General features: G+C 36.3%; 1 protein-coding gene and 1 pseudogene across 2 annotated transcripts in view; one reads left to right on the top strand and one right to left on the bottom strand.

Moving 5' to 3' along the window:
- Nucleotides 1-15,360, bottom strand: part of OXCT1 (3-oxoacid CoA-transferase 1) — a 133,705-nt gene that overhangs the window by 56,412 nt on the left and 61,933 nt on the right. The window contains exons 10-13 of the mRNA XM_079145079.1: nt 14,708-14,802; nt 12,794-12,842; nt 5,983-6,055; nt 5,154-5,229 (exon numbers count right to left, since the gene is read on the bottom strand). Coding sequence (XP_079001205.1) covers nt 5,154-5,229; nt 5,983-6,055; nt 12,794-12,842; nt 14,708-14,802 — 293 coding nt within the window. The remainder of the gene's footprint in view (nt 1-5,153; nt 5,230-5,982; nt 6,056-12,793; nt 12,843-14,707; nt 14,803-15,360) is intronic.
- On the top strand, nt 12,849-13,963 carry LOC306664246 (large ribosomal subunit protein eL21-like; annotated as a pseudogene). Its single transcript has one exon. The product of its transcript is annotated as a large ribosomal subunit protein eL21-like (transcript).

The raw sequence follows: 15,360 nt of genomic DNA, 5'->3' as shown, positions 1-15,360 counted from the left end.
GTCTGTTTTGTATTGCTATAACAGAATATCTCAACCTGGGTAATTTATAAAGAACAGATAGGTATTTCTTACAATTCTGGAGATTGGGAAGTCCAATAACAAACGAAGTGTCTCCCTGATGAGGACTCTCATTGCATCATGCAAGGGTGGAAGGCAGAAGAGCAAGAGAGCTCAAGCAAGAGGGAGCAAGAGAGAGGCCAAACACGTTCATGACAAATTCATTCTCAAGAAAACTAACATATTCCCACAACACGACATTAATCCATTAATGAGGACAAAACTTTCATGATCTCTTCACCTCTTGGTAGGTCCCACCTCCCAACACTGTTACCTTGGGGATTAAGTTTCCAACACATGAACTTTGGAGGCCACACTCAACCCACAGCAAGTTTTTATTCCAACTATGCATCTCTGTTGTTGCAGCACAAAAGTTGCCGTAAACAATATGTAAGTTAGTGGATATAGGTGTATTCCAATAAAACTTTATTTATTAAAAAAAGGGGGGGGGGAGTGGGCCAGATTCAATAAATGGGCTATAGTTTGCCAACCCCTGCTAGAATATAAATAGAAATGCAAGAATTTTGTCTATTTTGTTAACTGTTGAATTCAGAAAAGACCTAGAGGAGCTCATGGCCCTTTAACATATATTACAAAATACTTACTGAATAATTGAACTAATTTAATCCCCAGAACAAGCAACAAGTTAAATATTATTGTCATTTGACAAATGAGTAAATGAAGAGAAAAGGATACACCACATCACCAATAAATAAAAGAACCGGTATATAAGTACAGGTGCGCCTAATTCCAAAATTCTATGTGCTTTTCACTATATTGTACTAAAAAGGCAAAAACATTACTGAATAATGATAAAAGTTTCATTCCCTCCCTTTGATTCTCCCTGCTCTTCCTTACTCAGTTTGTACTTTCCTGAGCCTTAGGACCAAATGAACATGACATATGTTTGTATAGGTTAAAACTCTATCTAGATCTGAATTCTTTTTTTTTATTATTTTTATTTAGCTTTTAATTTTTTACAGACTGCGTTTTGATTCATTGTACACAAATGGGGTACATAATTTTGTTTCTATGGTTGTACACGATGTAGAGTCATACCATTCGTGTAATCATACATGTACATAGGGTAATGATGGCTGTCTCATTCCACCATTTTTCATACCCCCCTCCCTCTCATTTTCTTCTACATATACTAAAGATCTGCATTCTTAACTGTGATAATCTATGGATTTTTATATCTCTGGATTTAATATTTGAACTCCACAGTTGATGAAACTAACCCACCAGAATGACTCTTGAACACCAAACTTGTTTTAGGGGGTTTAATAAGAAAAACCAGAGACTTTGCTTAATTTAAACAGATGTGCAGAGGACCTGCTAGAGAACCCATTCAGCTTTATGCTCTCACACATGTAGCATACATCCATACAACATTAATTTTTATTATCCTTTTCAGATACACAGAAAATGGAAAATGTGAGGGGAAAACAAATACCCAAAATGCCCTGTTCTTCTTCATCTCAGGAACGCCTCAATTCAACCCTTTCCACAGGTAAAGAGAGGGCCCTTGCTCGGTACCACTTGTGTATGGCTGCTCTGTCCAGTGGCCTGTTATTTCACATGTTCAGTGCCATCTCCCTTACAGATCATACACATCTGCTTCCCTTCAGCAGTCAGTAATCTACGCCAGCTGTTTTCCAAAAATAGGAAATAGGAAGGCAGCAGAGCAGATCTGAATGTAGATTCTGTGGACTGCACATCTTCCCACCTTTTCTTAGCTCTTCTGGGGTTTTACCATTATCACCATCATGCTACGCAGGGAACTTGAAGGAATGAACTACTATTTTGTCAAATTTTCCTTTTTGAGATGCTCAGGAAAAAAAAAAAAAAAAAAAAAACTGTTAAAAATCTGTGTATGAGGGACCAATGCTGCACACTAAGAAGCTGTTGAAAAGTAAGATGGATAGCATCCACACCGTTTGCTTGTCTTAAAGGTTTAATGTGTATTGTAATATGACAATGTAATGATTGATGGTGATGTCAGGATGCTGAGAATCCAAGGCTTATACAACCATTGAAAAATTATTAAACTCCGTAGAAAGATAAAAGGAAATGAAAAATGATGTAATAAAGATGAACTTTCCAGCTTCTTGACTGTCAGATCTTGCAATAAAAATATATCTAAATTTTATAAATCAACATAAATCTTCAGAACAAATAGAAATAGATTGTCTGCTGAAGCTCTTTAGGGAGGGTAGGCTATATATCTTATCTATGACCAACAAAAGCAAGAGATGTATTCTCAAAGGGTTTAATTTTCAATTCCAGAATAGGAACCTAGGCTACACAGGTTGAACTGGCTCCCACAAAATCATCTCGCTCACACTGGTGCATTTTTAGGCAGACGCTCCCTCTTTAATGTTAAGCAATAAAGCATTAAAGAAGATGAAAATGATAGCCACTATTTATGGAGTGCTGCAGTGCTTCACTTTTCATTCTTTTCTCACTTAATCTCAACAAAAACATGTGTTTCAGATCATATAATTTATAAGGGGTAGAGCTGAAATTCAAATCAGATCTCTTCTAAACTGAACCTCATGGTCTTGACAGTGAAGCTTTCCTTAGTTCCAAAGAATAAAAAGATACACTGTGCATCACATGCAAAGAAGTCAGGAAGAGATTAGCAGTTACTAAAAGAAAAAAAAAAAGAAATGACAATCAGAACTGACATACCCTAACCCTCACCCCCTCCCCTTCCAGATGGAAGAATGCTTTCATCTCCATTTTTCTTGGATCATAATGATGCTCCTTCAGGATGCTCCAGAGTTCCCCATCATCACTCTACTCTTTCTGTTCCTTCAGAAACTCATGAGCTCCAAATTGCATTAAGAAAATTACAAATTAACAAACACTGATGTTTTAATCATTCATGGGAATCTTAGAAGAATATATAAAATATGATACACATAGGAAAGTCTTACAAGTGACAATCACATAGTGCATCTCACTAGAACAGCTTCTATCCACCCAGAGTGCTGAATCATAATATAGACAAATCTTACATATACCAACTTTTTAAAGATGCTCAAGTTCTCTGAAAGGAAGAGCCTGTTGAACATTTTCTATTGTACTGCCCAGGACCACTGTGCAAATTGACTTAAAACAAAACATTAGTCCAGAGAAACAGACAAATTAAAAACCCTTCTGCTTCTCTTTACAAAACCAATGCTATTCCCTTCTCTGCCAGGTATTTCAAACCTCTCCTTATCAGAATAATATCCCACTTATTAACCATATATATGTGTCAAGCTCAGCGACATGTACCCAGTATGCATTTCCCCATGTATTCTTTTATATAGTCCTATAAGCAGGTACTACTCTTTCATCCATATTTTACAGATGAGCTCAAGTTACACTGATAGGAAGTAGCAAAAATAGGATTTCTACTCAGATTTATACCACTACAGAGTCCTTGTTCTTAACCACTATCTTAGGAGAGCCAGACATGACCCAGAAAATCATCTAGTTTCAAACCTTCATTTTACAGATGAGGATGCTTTAACCCAAAGAGCTTAAGTGCTATGTTCAAGTCATACCTTGATTACTGGTAGAGTGGGGGGAAAAAACCAGCAGGGCTTGCCTTCCTACTCTCCTTCTACTAGCCCATACTGCCTTTTTCTAAAATTTGAAAAACAGAAATACATTACAATTTCCTGAAACAATAAGCAGTCCCAGAAACTATCTGTCTGACCTACTATGATGCTCAGGAGTCCCGCTCTGTTTCTTTTGAATACACCAAAAGCTGCCAACTCTTACAATCATAGCTTCATTAGAATGATCAACTTTTTTGACCAATATTTTTACAACTCAAATAGCAATATAATCCATGATTTGCTAAGAATTTGGTATTGTTGAGTCCCTGGTATTTTTCCTTTGTATTTTAAACACTAGTGAATTGTGATTATTCTGTAATGTGCTTGCTTCCAAACTTGTTCACATACCGGTGTTACCTAGGTTGTTGTAAACCACCCAGTACCCAGGCTACATCTCAGATAATTAAATTGGAAAGCCTGGGGTTGGAATCTAGGCATCAATATTTTTTAAATATCCAAGGTGATTGATTCCAATAAGCAACAAGTTTGAGAACCAGGGCTTAATAATTACTAAAACTGCAATAATATTTTAGGTCACATTAGATCTACATGACTAAACTAACATGATCACTAAAATTGTTATCAACTGTGTTAATCAACCTTCCTCAAAAAATTATTACAAAATATCAAAGAGATTTCAAAAAACAAATTGGAAAATCATAGAATGCCAACCTTGGTTATTTAACAAGATTCCTTTTAGCTGATGCTATTAAGAAACACACAGAAATCCTTAAGCACACACACAAAGAGAAACCTAAGCTACCAGCCAAAATGAGCTCATAATCATGGACACAGATCCACTGTTATTTCCATGTATATAATCAGAAAATAACAACCTGGAATATAATGAACAGCACTTATGAATTAAGTTACTGATTACAGTCCTTTTTCCAAAGGTAACTCTTAGGAGTTTTCTTCCTTGATTTAGGTCATTGTTAAATGAAAACAGTTTTTATTTCACATGCATGTTTAACTATCACAGAGTTTGCATTCCATAATAGAAGACAATGTGACTGATTCGTTATGGGGTCACAAGCCCAATCAAGAGAGGATTTTAATCACTGTGAAGAATAAAAATAGAATCAACATAAAATTAATAAATTTATTAGTTGTCCTTTCTATTATAAAATATTAGTTATAATAAATATTTGTTATTTCTTAGTCTCATCAGAATATAATGAACCTAATATTTTTAATCTTTCCCAACTCTGTTTTCTTTAAAAGAAAAAAAAAAATGACTTTGGCCCTAACCTTGCCTATTTTAAGTCTAAACTGTATAGTAAACTGGAAACACTGAATACTTCTCAGTGCTTGCTTACTAAAAATTTGATTCCAACAAGAAATATATACAAAGCATTTATTTCTTTTTAAACAATTATATTGTAGTCTCATAGCAATTTGAAATCTTTTTTCCTCAATAGTTGAAAAATAATTATTCTTACCCAAGCACAATTAAAAAGGAAAACAGAAGTGTCAACTTACAGGTATCATCCAGTTAGCCAGGTCACCATATTTGGAAACCTGCATTGCTCCCAGCATTGTGAGATTGACATGACCCCTGAGAAAGAAAAAGAGGACATATAAAGCAAACTTCGCACGTTTTTTGTCTCCTTTGTTTGAAATTGCCAGCAATTAAAATACCTCTATCCCCCCACAAAACACATTTGCTTTTCCTTTCTCCACAACTGATTTCTAAATAGATTAGCTTCCAAGTTGATGCAGAGAAATAACCATTAAGAGTTCTTTGGGAAAAAAAAAAAAAATTATAGCCTATACTGTCTCCAAAAACAAACTAAACACAGGTGTGCACAGTGAATTTGTTTCCTTTGGTGAGGGAGAATTTAACTCCATTTGAAGCCAATCGGTAGCTAGAAAGTAAATACACAATTTGAAGAAAATGTGGAGATTCTCAGAAAAGTTGATTTCAATCAAGTTGGCACAAAGATACAGTTCCATTTTGGGAGTTCTTTTCATAACAGTGGGCTGCATATTTCTTTTTTTTAAATATATTTTTTTAGTTGTCCATGGTCCTTTATTTTATTTATTTATATGAGGTGCTGAGAACTGGACCCAGTGCCTTGCACGTGCTGGGCAAGCGCTCTTCCACTGAGCTATAACCCCAACCCTGGGCTGCGTATTTCAATGCCCAACCCTCAGTGGGAATAATCTCACATCTTCTTACAGCCAAAAAAGCCTTGAGTGTTTCTCTGGCTGAGAAGTGGGGCTGTCTCAGAGCCTTGCTCACATGCTCAGGGGATGACTCAGCTCCTTCCACACTCTGTGAAACATGAGGGGCTCCGTTATTACATACCCTCTAATCATTGCGAATGACTCATCGCTGGAGAAAAATGAGGCTCCTGGAAGAACAGTAACTGTTTCCTTGCCTAAACACAAACAAAAGAAGGATTAAAAAAAAAAAAAGTAAGAAAAGACTGTATTATACTTGGAGAGTAGCATTATAGACGGAAATGTCTGAATCTTCTCTGTTTTCAAAAAGAAAAAAAATGTATGCTCCCTTTACCAAATGCAGTGGCATGGGGTGGAGGGACATAGTGCGAACTGTCCAGCCTGTGAAGAGGAGTATTTTGTCACCAGTATTGTTCAGCATTGCTCCTGCAAGGTGGTCAAAAAGTAAACCGACTTTCAGTGGTATTATTATAGGCAATGCACACTTTAATGTCTATATCAATCCAGCCTCTCACCACCCATTCCTTTCATAAGTCACTGCAAAATGTTTGTAGGAATGAGGGAATTCTGGCAAGACGCTGTCATAATTCAATGCTGCTAGAAGTCACCAGAGGAAAGAGCTGATGGAATAATTATGAATAGAAGAAGAAATATCATTTTGAAGGGAATATGAGATGCCCCTCAGCTTTTACTTTTTTTTTTAAAACCAACAAATAACTTTCAGTTTCAAGATGAATAAGTACGGGACAGTGGCTATAGCTAATAACACTGCATGCGTACATGAAACTTGCTTAGAGAGGAAATGTTCCCACCACAAAGAAAAAATATAACTGTGAGGTGACAGATATGTTAATTAACTTGATTGTGGTAATCATTTCACAAAGTATATATGCATCAAATCATCACCTGTTACACACTAAATATGTATCATCATTATTTGTAAATTATACCTCAATAATGCTGGGGAGAAAATAAATATAAAATAAATTTAAAAATCAAAGAAGAAAGAAAGAACCTGCCTAATTCCTCAAAACCATTAAATCCGAACACTCTTCTTTTCATCTGTCTCTGATCAATGTTGTTCTTATAAGTTTCTACTAAAACCACAGGATTGGATATAATCAGGCACTATGGTAATGCCAATAAATGTAATATTGACTTCTAGGAGACCCTCTAGAAAGCACTTATAAAATTTATATCATGTAATAAATAAAAGTTTGGAGCTGGAAAATAATCTTCGAGTTTATTCAGTCACCACACTACTAATAACATCACCTGACTTGTGCCTAAGCTGCTCTCATCTAGTGATCTATTTCCTGTCTGTTCAGGAGCTTCAGGTACCCAGGAACAGCTTTTGGATTCCACCAGAAGAACACACGCATGCCACTTGGCCACAGGTAAGTCAACTGCCTAAGAACCCTACACATGGCCCTGGTGTAAGAGGGCAGATAGAAAGACTGGGGAGAAAATCTGTGATTCCAAGACTGGAACACAGAAGAGGTTCTGCAGACACGAGGATTGGAGTGGTGTGATCATCCCCAGCTGTGAGACACAGCTATACCCCAGCCTCTCACCTTGCTGAAAGACAACTTTTCTATCAATATCCTCCTCCATTTTAGATGAATATGGAGAAAGAGTAAATCTCTATATTAGGCTGAAATATTTACTCCCCAAAGAAGTTTGATTCTAAATGATAAGAACAGTTTCACATTTTTTCAAAGTACCATGAAAACAAAAGCTTTGGAAAACACTTTCAGGTATGGTTAGAAAGGGCTTTTAGATGGCACATAAGACCTGGGGGATTAAATGATCTAACCCATGTGAAGACCTTACTCTAGAGTCTGGTATGGAGAAAGAGCTCCATAAACATCAGCTTGTATTATTGTCATTATCATCATTCCTCTCGACAAACCTACTTATAGAAAGGACAATGCCATTTTCCTTCCAGGTATAAATACCATAGGACCCAGCTCTGGCTTAAATGGTGGGGTTTTGTAGCTGGCCTATGGGAGCTCAGCATACAACACAGTTGGTCCTTATCCTATCACAGCTTCTATGTCCAATAAAATCAGATCCTTATCCATTTGGTGAGGTAGAGAGTTGAGGAGGAAGAATTTGTAGAATAAGAAAGGAGAAAAACATAAAATTCCGGTTCTTTGTTTTCTAGGTATTAAACTGCAATAACTTCCAAAGGGTTCCGCTGACAGATAATACATAGAAGATAGAGTTCACCAAGCATTGGAAATGTCAAGATCAAGGGGGAGACCTCTGGCTCCCCCTGTATGATTTAGGTAACATAATTTTATTAATGAGTCCAAAAAATAACTCTCAAGTAAAACAGTTATCAGGCCCTGCTAATGCATCCTAGCATCTCATAAATGTCTGTTTTTGAAGTAAAGTTAATTGTCAGGATTTTTCAATTAAAATTGATTTTTAACTGCTACATGAAAACTGTACCTTTATGTACACATTATGTACATTTATGTGATGTTTAAATGCATGCATACATTGTGAAATGTTCAAATCAAGGTATTTAAATGTCTATCTCCTCTAATACCACTTCTTTATGATAGAAATATTAAAAATCCTTCCTTTTTGAAATGTACATTATTGTGATCAACAGTCTCTGCAGTCACCCCACTGTACAATAGCACACCAGAACTTCTTGGTCCTAACTTTAACTTAGTATCCACTATCAACCTCTCCCTCCCCCACCCAAATGATTCTGGTAATCACTAATCTACTCTCCACTTCTACACATCAGCGTTTTTGTATTTCACATCTGACAGAACATGTGGTACTTGCTGTTCTGTGCCTGGCTTATTTCACTGAACATAATGATCTTCAATTCCACCCTTGTCACAAACAATAGAATTTCATCCATTCAGGCTGAATAGTATTCCACTGTACATACATATCATATTTTCTTTTTCTACTCATAAGTGTTGGATACTTAGGTTGTTTCCATTTTTATAGCTATTGTTAATAATGTTGCGACAAACATGGGAGTACAGATAGATGTCTTTGACCTATTGATTTCCTTTCCTTTGGCCATATATATATATATATTCTCAAGTGGGACTGCTGGATCATGTGTTGATTCTATTTTCAGTTTGTTTGAATTGTTGGCATCTTTAAACATCCTATATCTAAATAAAAATAAATATTATAAAGTTGAATTCATGATTTTCTAATAAAATGTTTAAATTTGGTCCAGGAAAGATATATAACAATAACCAATAAGAAAATCAATATAAATGATGATGACTTTTCTTATTTAGTTATTCCTGAATTATTTCTGACTCTTTCAATTTTTCTATAAGTAAATCTGAATATTTTCATAATATTTGGTCAATGAAGTGACTTGATTTCCTAGTTACCCCTGACCATAATTTAATGGATCTTCACTCAACAGGGAGTAAATATATACTATACGCCTTGAACAACACTATAAACACAATTCAGCTACCCTAAACTATTAATTCTCAAACTTGAGCACCCATCAGAGTCACACAAAAGGCTTATAAAAATGCAGACGAGTGTTGTACCAAATTACTAGAGTTCCTAAATCAGTAGGTGTGTGGTGGGCGCTAAGAATTTCCTTCCTAAAAAGTCCCTGGTGATGCTGAGGCTGTGGGTCTAGGGCCATGAAGAACTAATGCCCTAAGCAAAAGGAGCCTACTATCCAGCAAGAGAGGCAAACACAGACAAATAATTACAAGGAAAAACATGGTGTGCTTATGAGAAAGACACCAGATATGTTGGAGACTCAGGCTTGGGGAAGGACATTTTTGAGCTACAGAAGGATTAGAAAAGGAATATGAGCTGAAATTTGAAGGATGGATGTAATGCATTTTGATACCAAATTACTAGTAGGGAAATAGGGATGAAAAAGGAAGGTGGTAAAATAAAGTTGTCTGGTAAAGGGCACAGTAAGAGCAAAGGTATGCAAGAAGGAAAGTTATGAGACATGATAAGGACCTCCTCAGCAGTCCAGGACGAGTAGACAAGACGTCCCTGTTGAATGCAGTGAAATGGAAGGCTGCAAAGGCTGGGTGCAATCATTAGAGAAATGTAAGATGCTATGCAACTTGAGCCTGCTGGGCTATGATTCTTCAGATGTGGTCTGGATACCTCTAACCTAGTTGCTCCTTTCTGACACTACTGACCTTTGGGGCTGGATAACCTTGAGGGGTATCCACAAAGTGCTAAATAACTTGTGGAGGGGGGTAGTCTCATCATTGTAGGATGTTTAGCAGTATCTCTGGTCACTACCTACAAGATCCCATTTCTTCCCCCAAGCATGACAATCAAAAATGTCTTGACATTGCCAAAGGTCCCAAGCGGGGCAAAAACCACACTCCCGCCCCAAATTCATTAAAAACTACTACTGCAGAAGGTAGAAGGTAGGGCAGGCCATGAGATTAACATGGTTTTTGAAGGCAATTTTAATGAAAGATAAATCATTTAAAACATCAATCTCAAAATAAGAAAATAGCATTAAGAAATGGAGAAAGATGCAAAATACACATTAAGATAGAAGCAAAAACCTGAGACTTAGTAAAAATTTCAAAATACAGGACTCTTGAAATGTTCTAAGAACTGCTGTCTGCACCTCCATAAAAGTCAGGTTATCAGCAGGCAATGCTCAGTGTACAGAGACAGAGGTCAAGGAGCAGGAGCAGGAGACTGTGGGAGTTCAGTCCCTGCAATGTTAGTGGAGCACACCATTTCCCATCTGGGCTTTTTTTCTGGGCTTCAATTTCCCATCTGTGTAACAAATTTCACTTGAGGTTCAAATGGTATAACACACATGAAAGAGCCATATGGTACTAACCCAGTGTAATTCATTTTTAGATAACCATGTGAGACTATTATTTAGAAAGAGAATTGGAAATAATTCTATTATTATTTTGAAATTTTAATTTCAAAATCATAACAATTATAACCAGAAAAATATCTCTTTGTATTCATTCAAAGGGATTTATATAAAAGTAAATTAACCCAATCTAAGAGATTTATATAAAAGTAAACTAACCCAAACAATGGGTTGATCTTTCAAGTAATTTCCAGGTAATTTGGGGAGTTTAGGAAATCATCAATTTATATTCCAGGTTCTCTAACTCAAAATTTCTGCCAGGTACAGTGGCATATGCCTATAATCCCAGAGGATTAGGAGGCTGAGACAAGAGAATTGCCAATTCAAGGCCAGCCTCAGTAACTTAGCAAGACCTCAGCAACTTAGTGAGACGCTGTCTCAAATAAAAAATAAAAAAGGGCTGGAGATATGACTCAGTGGTTAAGCACCCGTGGGTTCAATCCCTGGTACCAAAACAAAAAACAAACAAACAAAAAAAAAAAACTCCTCTCTATTTTAAATAGCACCAAAATCAAAAGCAACAAAAATCCCCAAAAGGACTACAGTGAGAGAATATTATTAAACTGATTTGCAGCTGGGTTTCTCATTACCAATGAATCCTTGTTTTACAAAATAGTTTAAGATTGTATGTGGTATTTCAGAAGTTACAATATAAAACTGGTGGCTTCATTAGGACTGAGCTACTTTTAAGCTCAGTGGACTCAGAAACATCTACTGTCTACCATCCAACAATGATACTGAAAACTATTTTTCCAGGAAAAATGGGTCTTTTGAACTCGAGCCTGAAATCTGGAAAATGGAGTTGTTCATTTTGCAAATAATTCCCTAACATCATAAATTAATTAAACCAAGCAGCAAATATTTTCACAGATCAATGAACTATTGCTAAAGGGTACAGTACAATTAAATTACAGCCTTGGTTAAATGTCATTGCTTTATCACAGTGAGTCTTTCAGAGTTGAGTCGTGTTAACTAATTCAACTATTCAACCAGAAGCTGTATTACTTCCAAAAACTCCAAGAATCAAACATCAATTCTACTTGGCAGCTGGCTTTTATATTCAGATCACATTACTTTTGAGATTTACAAATACTAGTTTTAAGTGCAAAGGAAGAATGTGGGGGTAGAATAAATAAAAGAAAATAAGGCTAGAGTATAGAATTTAGCTTATAATGGGCAGTCCCAAAGATGAGCTGCAGCCCCAACACAATGGCAGTGTTGGCTCAAGCACAGGCCTGACCTGTTCTTCTTCTGGGCTGCTGAAAGATGTGGTTCTATATCCCAGTCAAATAACAGACAGATGACAGCAGGCAGCGCACCTGATTACATGAGCAAAGGAACAAAGCAGCTCTGGGGCAGAGCACATCCTTGTGCAATGCTGTCCTGTGGAGGATGCTGTCTCAATCCCACAAGGACTAGAAGACAGTGAGAATCACCTACAACAAAAGCCCCAGTGCAGTAGGCCTTTTCTTTCGGCTACTAAGAAAAGACTAAGGCTACTAAGACTTCTCCATTCAGAGAAGTCTTGCCTATTTCAACTTGGGATTTGCCAAAGGGAGGTTCAGGCAGAAGACCCAGCACAAGAGACTTTCATCCCACCAGGCTGCTGTTTGTTGATCACAGACCACAGTTCCTGTTAGGGGCCTCTTTTATTACTGCCCCTTAAGATCTAGAGGTGATAATAACTCCCTGTAGGATTTTACCATCCTTTCTGGGTTTCCCTGAATCCTGTCCATACTTGTAAATTAACATTTCTGTTAACTCTCCTCAGTTATCCCCTTGGAGAGTGTTCTTCAGTCATAGGCAAGGCCTTATGTGAACCACCAAGTTCTTCTGTTACGTGTGCTGCCTCCTGCACTTCCTCCTTTATCTTAGCCCTGGATGAGAGGTCTCAAAGAGGGACTAGAAAGGCTTAATTCCCCTGCCAGTGGTAAATGGGGTGGAGGACTCTCCAAGAAGAAACAAAGAATTGAGTACAAGTCTTTACTGTTGTTTAGCACAGAACTAAGTTAATAGCAAAGGAAAATGCTAGAAAACATGTAATAAATGAGTTTACCTGCATTAATGAGATCTGCATCAACTTCATGTTGAAATGGATATGGACCCTGTCAAATATAGCACACAGTTAGGAAAAGAAGATTTTCCGGAATCACATACTAAAACTGTAATTTAAATAACTTCCAGCCTTTTAGCCAGAACCGCCATCTTCCAGTAATTTGCCAAAATGACGAACACAAAGGGAAAGAGGAGAGGAACCCGATATATCTTCTCTAGGTCTTTTAGAAAACATGGAGTTGTTCCTTTGGCCACATATATGCAAATCTACAAGAAAGGTGATATTGTAGACATTAAGGGAATGGGTACTGTTCAAAAAGGAAAGCCCCATAAATGCTATCATGGCAAAATTGGGAAAGTCTATGATGTTACCCAGCATGCTGTTGGCATTGTTGTGAATAAGCAAGTTAAGGGCAAGATTGTTGCCAAGAGAATTAATGTGCGTATTGAGCATAAACACTCTAAGAGCCGAGACAGCTTCCTGAAACGTGTGAAGGAAAATGATCAGAAAAAGAAGGAAGCCAAAGAGAAAGGTACCTGGGTTTAGCTGAAACACCATCCTGCTCTACCCAGAGAAGCACATTTCGTGAGAACAAATGGAAAGGAGCCTGAGCTCCTGGAAACTATTTCCTATGAATTTATGGCATAATAAATGTAAAAAAAATAAAATAAAAGCCTGTGAACTTTAAAAGTGAGAAATAAATAAATAAGTAAATAAATAAATAAATAACTTCCCTAAAGCCCTAGGAGTTATCATCGAAAGATGTGAAGTGATTCTCTTAAAATAACTCCAGTGTTTTCCTGGCTCTGTTTTTCATATTGATTAGTCTTTTCTACACAATAGTTGTGACTGGGCAAATGAAAAATATTTTCTAAAAATTATCAGTTTTAAAGAAAATCTATGCTATTATATGTCAATAAAACAAAAAAAATTATTTAAAACCTATAATGCAGCCAATGTTATTCATTAAACCTTTCCGGTAGGATCAATAAACATCAACTACAGAGATACATTATTTGGCTAGAAGAATGAAGGCAGCTGCAGCCTTCTGATATGCAGCACTAAAAGAACCTGAATTGGTGGTTTTAATGTTATGTTTCTCTACATCTAAATTGAGATATCCTTATGTTCTTTTGCCCAGTTATTCTCAGCTAATTTTTTTTTTTTTTTTTTTTTTTTTTTAATGCTGGGATTGAACCCATGGCCAGGCTAGTAAAGTGTTCTAACACTGAACTACACCCCTAGCCAATTCTGTACATATTTTTATAAAGCAATTCTAATTACTCAAAAGGGGCAATTAGTTTTATAAAATAACATATATTAAACAAAAATGGAGAAAAAAGAGATAGCTATAATATAAGGTGAAGAATAAGAAATACTTGCTATGAAAGTTTTTACATACCTTCAAAAGAGGAATCAAAAATTCATACTATAAACTGAAGTGGCAACTAGTGTTTGAGACCTATGTGAATTTGCCTTTAAATGTTGGCTATGGATAATTCACATAAACTTATTTCCCCTTTCTTCAAAATGAGGAGTTAACCACTCTAGGCAAACTCTAATTACCTTAAAAATGTAAACCTTTTACTGTCATGTATATGTAAAAAGAACAACTTTTTTTAAAATGTAAGCCTTTGACTTCAAGAGGAGTCTGCTTTTATCCAGATATACAACATTCTTATGTCTTTGAAAATGGTCATGATTATTGCCTCAATCAATATCAACTAGATGCCCATGATCATTATTTAAATAAATTTTATGTACTGGATATACATGTCCCATAAGTACAATTTTTATTGCATTAATAACTAAAGTCTACAGAAAAGTAAAAGATTGGAAATATTGTAAAAATGGCAAACTATAAACAACCCCTGTAATAGTTCATAATTAAGAAAACTTTAATTTCCATCTTACCAAACCCAGGACTCCATTTTCACTTTGAAGATGAACAGTCATATTTGGGCTGATGAAGTTGCTGGCCAGAAGAGGAATTCCTATGCCCAAGTTAGCTAGAAAAGATGTTAAGGCCCAACATATCAAAGGTAGAGGGATCATGCCATAAAACTTCTGTACATATAAATCTGAACAGAATCCTTTTTAAAAGGGAACTTGCTGTGAATGTAATAACTGCATATATTCTCTAATCACCCTCTGGGCACTCGTTTGTAATTTTCCAAAAAGAAAATCTCTAATTAGTCACAGCTTTCTCAATAACAGTGATGTGCTTTCCCACAAAGATATCAAAGGGGTAATTTCAGAAGCCAGACAAGAGGTCAATTTAACAAAAGTGTGTTAGACACTTGTTATTTTCATTAATATTTTTCGTTTTTGAGGTCTTTTTGGTACTGGGAACTGAACCCAGGGTGCTCTGGACCACTGAGCTACAACCCCATTCCTTTTTCTTTGGTTATTTTGAGACAGGATCTCACTAAGTTGCTGAGGCTGGCCTTGAATTTGTAATCTTCCTGCCTCAGCCTTAGAGTAGCCAGGATTACAGGCATGTGCCATCATGATGTATCATGACTGATGTATTATTATACAAGGTTTGACCTTCATTTAAAAATTAT

This window comes from Sciurus vulgaris (assembly GCF_902686455.1).
Source record: "Sciurus vulgaris genome assembly, chromosome: 6".
NCBI lineage: Eukaryota > Metazoa > Chordata > Mammalia > Rodentia > Sciuridae > Sciurus > Sciurus vulgaris.
The sequence above is the reverse complement of the archived record's forward strand: the minus strand, read 5'-3'. Positions and strand labels throughout refer to the sequence as shown.